Consider the following 11568-nt stretch of genomic DNA (forward strand, 5'->3'; position numbering starts at 1 on the left):
GATTCCTCAAGGAGTTCCTCCACGAAATCTCCTTAGGATTCCTTCAGGATATCTTCAAGAATTCCATGTGCGATTTCTTCAGGAATTCTTCCTGGGATTCCTCCAGGAATTCCTTAAGGGATTGCTCCACGAATTTCTACAGGGATTCCTCTACGAATTATCCCAGGGATTCCTCTGGAAATTGCTGCAGGGATTCCTCTAAAAATCCCTACAGGGATTCCTACAGAAATGCCTCTAGAGATTCTTCTAGGAATTCCTCCAGGAATTCCTCTAGACATTTCTCCAAGAGTTTCTCCAGAGATTCCTTCGGGAATACCTGCAGGCATTCCTCTAGTATACCTCCAGGGATTCCTCCAAGAATTTCGCCAGGACTTCATTCAGGAATTCCTTCTGTGATTCTTTCTGGAACAACTTATTCTAAAAATTTCTCCAAAGATTCCCCCTGAAACTTTTCTTAGGATTTCTTCCGGAATTCATCCTTGTATTCGCTCAGAAACTCCTCCAGAAATGCATTTAGCACTTCCTCCAAGAACTCTGTAGATATTCCCTTTAGGAATTCCTCTTGAAATTGCTTCCGGGATTCCTTCCGGAGTTTCTTCAGGAATTCCTCTAGGGATTTCTTCAGGAGCTCTTCTAAGGATTCCTACTCAAATAATTCCATCTGCGATTTTTTCGGGAATTATTTCTGGTATTCCCCTACGATTTTTTTCGGAGATTCCTTCAATAATTTCATCAGGAATTTATCCAAAAATTCTTCCCGGAATTCCTCTGGGAATCCCTGCAGGGATTTCTCTAAAAATTCCCCCAGTTATTCCGCCAGAAATTCCTCTAGAGATTTCTGCAGGAGCTCCTCTGGTGTTTTCTTCAGGAACTCCTACAGGCATTCCTCCGAGAATTCCTCCAGGAATACTTCAAGGGATTCCTCCAAGATTTTTTTCAGGGACGTCCACAGAAATTCCTCCGAAGATTTCTCCAGGAATTACTTCAGGGGTGCCTCCAAGAGTTCCACCAGGCATTCCTAGGCATTCTTCCAGGAGTTTATCCAGGAATTCTTCCACGGATTCCTCCTTGGATTCTTGCAGAGATTTCGCCAGGAGTTCTTTCAGAGATTTCTCCAGGAATTCTTTCAGAGATTCCTCCTGCTATTCCTTCATATATTCCTCCAGGAATTGCTTCAGGGACTCTTCCAGGATTTCATCCAGGAGTTTCTCCCGGGTCTGCTCGGGGAATTCCTCCAGATATAATCCCAGGAATTTCTTCAGGGATATCTCCAAGAATTTCACCAGGAATTTTTCTGGGAATTCCTTCATAGAATCTGTCAGCAATTCATTCAGGGATTTCCTCAAGAAATCCTTCACGGATTCCTTCAGAAATTCGTCCAGGATTTTCTCTAGGAATATCTTCTGGATTTTTTCCAGGGATTCCTCCAGGAATTCTTCCAGAATGCTGCAGGGATTCCATCAGGAATTCTGCTAAGAATTTCTCCAGGAACTTCTTCAGGAATTTCTCCACGAATAATTCCAGGGATTTTTTCAGGATTTCCTTCGAGGGTTTTTCCAGGAATTCCTCCAGGAATTCTCAATGGATTGCTTCAGAAATTTCTCCCAGAGATACTCTCGAGAATCCTGCAGAAATTCATCCAGTAATTGTTTCAAGAATTCCTCTAGAGATTTCTCCACGAATTCCTTCAGGGATTCTTCCAGCAATTCCCACAGGAATACCTCCAAGCATTCCTCCAGGATTTCTCCAGGAACTCCTCCATGGATTTCTCCGGGATTGATCCAGGAATTGCCCCTGAACAACCCTCAGAAATTTTGTCATCAACTTCTCCAGGAATTTCTCTAGGAATTTCTTCAGAAATTCTTCGAGGAAATTTTTCGGGAATACCCTCAAGAATTTTTCAGGGATTTCTTTCTCCAGGATTGTTTCCAGAGCTTCCTGCAGGAATTGCTTCAGGGATTCCTCCTCCTCTTCCAGGGACAATTTTCTCCAGGGATTTTCACTGGGATTCCTCTAGGAAATTCTTCGTAGATTCCTTCTGGAAAATCCTCTAGAAATTTCTCCAGGAAATCCTCCAGAAATTCCTCCAAGGATTCTTCCACGGAATCCTCTAGGACTTTCTGCAGAATTTTTTTCCAGGAAACGCTTCAGCAATATCTTCAGGATTTTTTCTAGGTATTCCTCCAGGCATTCGTCCAGGATTTCTTCAAAAGATTCCTCCAGGAATCGCTTCAGAGATTTCTCCACATTTTTTTTCTCCAGAAATATAGAAATAATAGAAATATAAATATAAATCTCTCAGAATTCCTCCACGGATTCCTTCAGACATTCATCCAGTAATTCTTTCAAGAATTCCCCTAGAGAATCATCCAGGAAGGCCTCCAGCAATTCCCACAGAAATAACTCTAGGAATTTCTGCAGGCATTGCTCCAGGATTTTTTCCAGTAATTTCTCCAGGAATTACCCCGGGCAAATTCTTCAAGAATTCCACCAGGAATTTTCCTGGAATTGCTTCTGGACATTTTTCAGATATTATGTCAGCAATTTCTCCAAGAATTTCTCCAGGAAATCCTCTAGGGATTTCCTCAGAGATTTTTCAGGGATTCCTCCAAGCATTCTTACATGAATTCCTCCAGAGATTTTACAGGATTTTACCAGAGATTCTTTCAGGAAATCCTCTAGAAATTTCTTCAAGGATTCTTCCAGAAAATCCCCTTGGAACTACTCAAGTAATTTTTCCAGATCCTCCCAGAATTCCTCTGAAGATATCTCCAGGAATTCTTCCAGCGATTGCACCAAGAATTTATCCACGAAATTCTCCAGGAACTCCTGCAGGGTCTCATCCAAGAATTGCCCCAGGAATTCTTCCAGGGATTACACCAGAAATTCGTTCAGAAGTTCCTCCAGGCATTCCTTCAGGATTCTCTCTAGAGATTTTTCCAGGAATTGCTTCAGGGATTCCTCCAGCAATTCCTTCAGGAATTTCTCTAGAAATTCCTTCAAGAATTCTTCTAGGAAATTCTCCTGGAACTACTCAAGCAATTTTTCCAGATATTTCTCCAGGAATTTCTCCCAGAATTCCTCTGAAGATTTCTCCAGGAATTCTTCCAGGGATTGCTCCAAGAATTTATCCACGAAATTCTCCAGAAATTCCTGTAGGGTCTCATCCAAGAATTGCTCCAAGAATTCTTCCAGGGATTACACCAGAAATGCGTTCAGAAGTTCCTCCAGGCAATCCTTAAGGATTCTCTCCAGAGATTTTTCCAGGAATTGCTTCAGAGATTCCTCCAGTAATTCCTTCAGGAATTTCTCTAGAAATTCCTTCAAGGATTCTTCCATGAAATTCTCCTGGAACTTCTCAAGCATTTTTTCCAGATATTTCTCCAGGAATTCCTCCCAGAATTCCTCTGAAGATTTCTTCAGGAATTCTTTCAGGGATTGCTCCAAGAATGTATCCACGAAATTCTCCAGGAATTCCTGCAGGGTCTCATCCAAGAATTGCTCCAGGAATTCTTCCAGGGATTACACCAGAAATTCGTTCAGAAGTTCCTCCAGGCATTCCTTCAGGATTCTCTAGAGATTTTTCCAGGAATTGCTTCAGGAATTTCTCTAAGAATTCCTCCGAAGATTTCTTCAGAAATTTCTCTGAGATTTCCTCTAGGAATTCCTCAAGAGATTTCTTCTGAAATTTTTCTAGGGATTCCTTCCTGATTTTTTCAGAAATTACTCCAGGAATTCCTTCCATAATTTCTCTAGAGATTTCTCTAGGAATTCTTCCAGGGATTCCTATTGGGTCTCATCCAAGAATTTATCCAGGAATTCCTCCAGGTATACTTTCAGCAAATTCCTGCGGGAATTCTTCCCCGATTAATCGTTGCTGTTCTTTTATACTAGATTGATATGAGCTATTTTAACCGTAACCACTAATTGAACTAGACAAGATTGAACAAGTAATAAAACCAGATCGGTATCTATAGCAAAACGCCGAAGGCGAGAATACACAGAATACACTGTGTAATCGCAAAATGCGAGCGCAGTAAGGGCAAACTACTGTGTAGATTGCCCTTGTGCTCCACAGGCTCCGTTTGCGATCGCTCTAACCCAATTTTCTTGTTATCCCCACCCGCAGGTATGTGCAGTCTGGTCAACAACAAGCTGACCACCTTCCACGACCGAATCCTACAACTGACGCCGGAGCTCAAGCAGGACTACCGGCTGAACGATACCTTCCTGCTGGCGGCCGACTGTTCCGACGCGCCGAAAATCGCCGTCTTCATGCTGGACAACGGCAAAGGCATCCAGATCTACACCGGCGGCAATTACATCGTGTACGAAACGACCGGCCAGCAGGAGTCGGAACCGATCCTGAACATCAACGACGAGCAGCTGATCAACCTGAAGAACGTGATCTACCAGTTCCCGCCGGACGAGGAGATCTACGACTTCCGGGTGTACCTGAACGACGAGGACATTCTGGTGGTGGAGAACAAGCTGAACGGAGCGGTGGTGCAGTACAACCGGAAGTCGATTGCCAGCATTCTGCTGCCGACGGTGCACAAGGGCCGGATGTGCGGCCTGTGCAGCAGTCGGGCCCATTGATATACCTATTATATTATATTGGAACACTGTATTTATTCGAACAAGTTCGGAATTTCAATGCATGACATTATTGAAACTCATATACCGTGAGGTCGCCATTCACCGCCCATGCCCCATTCACCGCTCATTTTGGGTCAATCATACAAAAATGGTCAAATGTTAGAAAAGTATCGTAACAAAAGTGAATGTAATATGCTGCCACATTTAAAAACTTTCATTTCACCATGATTTTATATGGGTGTACCTGAAATCACGTTCTCAAAAAATATTTCTCACACTGCGCTGCAGGACAACATGGGAACTGTTCAGGGCAAACAGAGGAAAAAATATCCAATAGGTAAACCCCGTTAAAGATTCCATTTTGACAAAACAGGATGAACTGAACGTCATGAATCATCAATACTTTGGTAAATAAAAGTTATTTTGTTTTTTATAAATGAATAGTTTCTGTGATTCCATGAAAAAATAATCCAGTGAGCGGTGGATGGATCCATTATGAGCGGTGAATGGATGCATGAGCGGTAATAGGAGACAAGAGATTACACATTTGAATTTTTATTTTTTCGATTGTAAACATATTTTACAATCGTTTTATATTTTTTCTATAATAACAACATAATTGATGAGTTGTTAACGTAAACTAATGTGCAATATTCGCAAACGTCGATTTTAAATGTCACATACTTTACGAAAATGCCGTTAAATGAGCGGTGAATGGCGACCTCACGGTATGTATAAACAATAGGAGATTATTTCTGCTGACTAGAGTGAGTGCCGGTGTGATTTCGCTTGTGACTCTCTGCTTTTATCTATAGTTTTGCCTCGAAAATGTGAATTATATTAGGCAAACATTTTACAGAACAAGGAAGACTTTTCATTAAATATGTGAAACCCCTCTGAATTATTGGTCTAGTGACGAACTTAACTTCCCAAGCAACACACATGTTATAATGGAGTTACGACAGCGCAAGTTTTGGTTGTATAGAAGTTTATTTTACGTAATTCTAACATTGTGTTGAAATAACGTAAAATAAACTTCTATACAACCAAAACTTGCGCTGTCGTAACTTTTATATAACATGTGTGTTACTTGGGTTGTTGAATTGAACCTTTGTGTATTTGTTTTTCAAAAAGTTGCCTTGATACCTAAACATTTGCAAGAAGTGACCAGCCCATTTGAGTCTGCAGTATTTTATACGTTTCACAATAACTATTCGCTTTTTTTTGTAATCTTGATTACAACTCATGATTCATGCTTCGGCGTTAAATAGCATTTTTTAGTTTCTCATCGAGACTTCATACGAGTTCTAAACTGGTTACTGTTATGTTTGTCAGCAATTTTCCATCTTGATCATAGAACATGACGAATACTGGCGTACCTAATCTTGAAAGTTGCTCAAAACATCAGCATATCCTTCCGATCCATAGTACCTTGCGCTTTAGCAATCACAGTCCGCGTGTGTCGTTTCTTGCTGTGGTGGTCGTATATCTTCTGCTCTCGCCATACTGTACCGCTCTCTTTTGAGCAGAGTACCAGCTACTAGCATTCCAACCATTCCTACCGACTCTTGCGCTGTTGTTGCCACTTCAAGGATGAACTTCCATTAATAGTCGACATCGTCAAACCCGTGAATCGCACACCATTCGCATGTTTGCTGGACTTCCTATGGATATGCGATTCGCGCTAGCGTAGCTCTATCCAATCCTCTCGTCTAGCTTTTGATGGTACCGTTGCAGCTCCTTCTTTTGCTTCTTTAAATCTTGAAGGTGGATAAGACGAGCTTGGTGGTCTAATGGCTACCGCTTTTGATTTATAAGCAGAAGGTCCTGAGTTCAATATCTGGCTCGTCCCTTTCCTCCTACTTTCCTCTCTCTCTCTCTTTCTCTCTCTCTCTCTCTATCTCTCTCTCTCCTACATATACATCTCATGTATATTCGTATGTTCGTAGCGATCGCAAAACCAGAAACGAATTTGAAAAAAAAGGCGTTTCCCTTCCTTCCAACTATCATCACAGCACAGTGTTAATCTATCATATAACACCTACAAGTTATGCAACCAAGCGAGCTGTGCCGCTTCACACTAATCTTCACACAATGTATTGTACGTTTAGCACTATATTGATTTCCGAAAAAACTTCATCGACTTCCGCTGCCTTTCCTATGCGTTAAACATAACGTCGGAAGTAGTGCGCTGTATAGAAAACCAGATTTACTGTACAGCGCACTACTTCCGACGTTATGTTTAACGCATAGGAAAGGCAGCGGAAGTCGATGAAGTTTTTTCGGAAATCAATTTAGTGCTAAACGCACAATATCACATTACGCCTAGCATTCCATGGACCAATGCATGAACCTTGAGCCAAAAATAAAACATTTCCCGCAAACACACCGACATCCGCATGACCTTGTGCAGGTGCAGAGGACTCCACGGCCTGTTGGCGACAAGCGATTGCAATCATCACTTCCTATACCCTCACCCATTGACCTGCAACCTTGACCATCAGCCTCCCGGGTTTGGGCAGTATTGGTTCTACTGCCTTTACCTTTTCCACCTCTCCGGGAATCCGCCTCTGTCTAGGCACATCTGCATAGCCATTCTGTACATGTCAGGGCTAGCCTCGATGGCTACTGTCGAAATACCGTCCGGATCCGGAGCCTTGTTCAATTTAAGCGACTTCGCTATTGCGATGAGCTCGTCATTTGTCACCGGGGCGACCTTATTGGTGTGTGAGAGCTCTAGTGAAAGATGACTTCTTGATTTAACGGTGTATTACAGAATGAAATAATTTTCTACACGCTATGACAAGTGTCTTAACATTAGGTTGCTTCGATTGTTCAGTAGGACCGTAGTGTTGCTTCGATCCACGAACACTCCTCCTCAACACGGGGCCTCTATTCCGCACATCGCCCGAAGTTTGACCATCCGTACCCCTCCTATTGGTTTAGTCAGCAGATCAGCGGCCATTTCTTCTGTGGGGCAGTACGCGAATTGGACCTCGCCTTTCTCTTTTATGCTCCGTGCAAAATGGAATCGTGTAGCAATATGCTTCGTCTTGTTGCTGAATTTTTCGGATTCCAACATCTTCAGCGCACTCTGATTGTCCTCGTATATGACGGGGTTCTTCTGGTCCTCGTTGAAGTCCTTCAGGAGACGCTTCAGCCAGATCAGCTCCTGTGTGGCTTCCGAAAGGGCAACGAACTCCGCCTCAGCAGTTGACAGGGAAACACAGGTCTGCTTCCTGCATGCCCAGCTGATGGTTCCACCATTGAACTTCATTACAAATCCGGTATTGGACTTCCGATCTTCTCTGTTTTCGGCCCAGTCAGCATCCGAGAATCCAACCAGATCTTCCGCATTCGCATTATTGCTTACTCGCAGTCTGTAGTCCTTCGTACTCTTCAAGTACCGGGCCACCCGCTTCAGCTCGTTCCAGTCGTTTTGGGTAGGATGACTTGTTTTTCGGCTAAGGATGGAGACGGCCGCCGAAATGTCCGGTGTGTGTTCACCGACACATACAGCAGTTGTCCAATTAGCTTCTGGTAGTTCTTGTTATCAGGAAGTAGCTCTTCTCCTTCTTGCTTGAAATAGCCGATGTCGATAGGGATTTTTGAACCCTTAGCGTCTTGCAGTCCGTTCGTCCTCGAGATTTCGTCGATGAATCGCTTCTGGTTCAAGTGGAAATCGCCGTCCTCGTCACGTTCCACTTCAATTCCGAGATACCAGTGTACGTCCCCCAACGAGGAAATATTGAAATGCATCTGTAGTGCTTCGGCTGTTCTCTGGATGGTTCGTTCGTTACAGCAGGCGATGATGAGGTCGTCGACATAGACAAGGATGTAGCACCAATGCTTGCCTTCTTTCTTCCGATAGATACACGGATCAGCATCACACCTCTGGAAACCCATTCGTAGCAGCTCCGTGTGCAGCTTGTGCTTCCATGCTCGCGCGGCCTGCTTCAGTCCATAAAGGCTTTTCTTAAGACGATATACCTTGTTCTCCTGTCCGTGTTCGATGAATCCGGGCGGTTGACGAAGGTAAATCCCCTCCTCAAGATTGCCGTATAGAAAGGCAGTCTTGACATCATATTGACGCACCATCATACCTTGTTTAGCTGCAACCGCCAGCAACGTCCGGAATGTCGTTTGACGAACCACGGGAGCAAAAACTTGGTCGTAATCGCTGCCGTATTGCTGGCTGTACCCTTGCGCAACCAGTCTAGCCTTGAATCGGGTGACTTCAGCTTGAGCACCTCGCTTGATTTTGAAGACCCATTTCGATCCTACTGGTTTCCGTCCGGTCGGTAGGTCCACCAACTCCCAGGTATCGTTGTCTTCAATGGACTGCAACTCCTCCTGCATGGCAGAACGCCATTCATCGTGTTCGGTACTCGCTATCGCCTCGGCAAAGGTCTTCGGTTCTACCAGCTCATCGTTTCCAGCACACAGGAACAATCGTTTCGGCGCAATACCTTTGGTTGACCTTAGGGATCATCGTGGAGTCTGCAAGGCGACCGCTTTCAAAGCAGCACCAATCACATTATCGTCCGGTACGGCAACTGGATCTTCCTCACCTTCACTCACCCGTTCGTCATTTGCTTGCTCAACAGGCAAATCTTGAAAATTGTCCTCGATAACCACTTCATCGTCCGCTGCATCGTTGCCGGAAGCCTCTCCATTCAACTTGATACGCAGTTCCATTTCACTCGGTCCGTCGTCAGGCTTCATACTGTTGTCGATTACGGAAGTTTCGTCGAACTTGACGTCTCTGCTGATCGTGATGGTACAGTTTTCCGGGTTGAGTAGTCGATAGGCTTTGCGTTCCTCAGCGTAGCCTACCAGCACCATCCTCTCTGCTTTTCGGTCCAGCTTCCTTCGCTTTTGACTAGGAATGTACACCCATGCTGCTGATCCAAACACCCGGAGATGGGTATACGATGGTTTTTGATCGTGCCATAGTTCATACGGAGTCGCACTCGCTGCTTTCGTAGGTAGGATGTTCTGCAGGTAATTCGCTGTAGTTATCGCTTCACCCCAAAACTTATTGTCCAGATCGGCTTCGGTCAGCAAGCAACGCATCATTTCTCCCAACGATCGATTCTTCCTTTCAGCGATCCCGTTTTGTTGAGGACTGTACGGTGCCGTTTGTTGCAGAAGGATGCCGTTGTCCGCCAGATATTTCTTGAGTTTTGCGCTGGAGTACTCACCACCGCCATCAGCTCGGATAATCTTCGGTTTTCGACCGAACTGGTTCTTGATCAAGTTCACATACTGCTGGATCTTTTCGTACACCTCCGACTTGCAACGCAGCAGATACAACACTGCGTAACGCGAATAATCGTCCACTAGCACCATACTGTAACGAAGTCCACTCGGCGTTGTTACCTCGAACGGACCAGCCAGATCCGTGTGGATAAGATCTCCTACCGCTTTGCTCGTTGTTTCGGATGCCTTCGGAAATGGCAGTCTAGCCATCTTGCCTTCATAGCACGTTCCACAAATCGTTCGCACATCACAGTCTTGTATCGAAATTCCGCTGCATAGTCCTTCGCGTACGACTTGCTTGATGGCGTCCATGCTCCGGTGTCCCAACCGGCGGTGCCACAAATGAATGCATTGCTTCGGATGAGTGGCGGTAGTTAGCATCGTTTTCTCCGATCGTTTCTTCAACTGGTACAGGTTGCCTTTCCGTTCTCCGAGAATATGGGTCGTTCCGTTCTTCTGAATCTTGCAGGATGTCCTGTCGAAACACACAGAGTAGCCTTGATCAGTGATCTTGCTCACCGAAAGAAGATTTCCTGCCAGCGTCGGGACGTGATAGACTTGCGTCAGCTTGATGTTCATCGGGTTTCCTTCTCCGTCGACGCCTTGGAACGTGCCATCACCGATACCGTTTGCCTTGATTTGCTTCCCATCCGCTACCGTAATGCTTTCCTTGCGAGACGTATCCAGAGTCTCCAACAATCCAATATCGTTGGTCATGTGTGAAGTCGCTCCGGAATCGAGAACCCAGCATCCACTTGATCGGACATCGCTTGCAGCCAGACACGCTTCACCGACTGTGGCCATCTTCACCTTCTGCTTCGGTTTCTTCTGATCAGCATCCTTGCTATCCTTGGCGAGCTTCTTGCAATCACGGCGGTAGTGACCTTGCTTGCCGCAGTAGTGACACGTAACCTTCGCTCTTGCAGATGACGACCCCGCTGGTTCACCACTGGTTCGCAGTACTTTTTCTGCCGCCTGGCGTTCCTCCCGGCGTCTCCACTCATCCAGTAACTTACCCTTGACGAATTCGAGAGTAAGATCCTCCTCCGGTCGGGACTCAAGGGCCGTAACCAAGCTGCCATACGATTCCGGAAGACTTGAAAATAACATCGCCACGACCAAGTGTTCCTTGAGTTCTTCTCCCATCGCTGTTAGCCGGTTCGTTAGTGCCGTTACCTCGTTCAGGTGATCCGACATACTTCCTCCTTCCAGTAATCGCTGCGAGCACAGCTTCCGCAGCACGTGGACCTTACTTGACAAGGATGACCTCTCGTGGTATTTCTTCAGGGCGTCCCACATGTCCTTCGCTGTTCCGGCCCGGATGACGTGACAAAGTTGGCAATCTTCAATCGACAGCCCGATAAGCGCCCGTGCCTTCGCGTCGTTTGCTGTCCAGACGGCATCCACAACAGTCGGCTTGGGTTCAGTGACGACGGCTTGCAGACCTTCCTGGATTAACACCAGCTCCATCCGGAACTTCCAAACTGGATAGTTGGAGTCTCCAAGCTTCTGCAGCGACGACTTGAATTCGCTCATCTTGAACGTTCTTGATTCTTGAATTTCCGCTTTCCTGAAGTCTGCTGGTGCCCACAACCTATTGGTGTGTGAGAGCTCTAGTGAAAGATGACTTCTTGATTTAACGGTTTATTACAGAATGAAATAATTTTCTACACGCTATGACAAGTGTCTTAACATAAGGTTGCTTCG

The 11568-nt window shown here is 45.2% G+C and overlaps 1 protein-coding gene across 2 annotated transcripts in view; it reads left to right on the forward strand.

The window, feature by feature from the left end:
- LOC115263428 (vitellogenin-3) overlaps window positions 1-4643 on the forward strand; it is a 54823-nt gene extending 50180 nt beyond the window's left edge. For both annotated transcript variants that reach the window (XM_062859037.1, XM_062859038.1), the window contains exon 10: window positions 4130-4643. In XM_062859037.1, the coding sequence (XP_062715021.1) occupies window positions 4130-4599 (470 nt within the window). In that variant the 3' untranslated portion in view covers window positions 4600-4643. The remainder of the gene's footprint in view (window positions 1-4129) is intronic.
- The last annotated feature ends 6925 nt before the right edge of the window (window positions 4644-11568 follow it).

This window comes from Aedes albopictus, chromosome 3 (genome assembly GCF_035046485.1).
Source record: "Aedes albopictus strain Foshan chromosome 3, AalbF5, whole genome shotgun sequence".
NCBI lineage: Eukaryota > Metazoa > Arthropoda > Insecta > Diptera > Culicidae > Aedes > Aedes albopictus.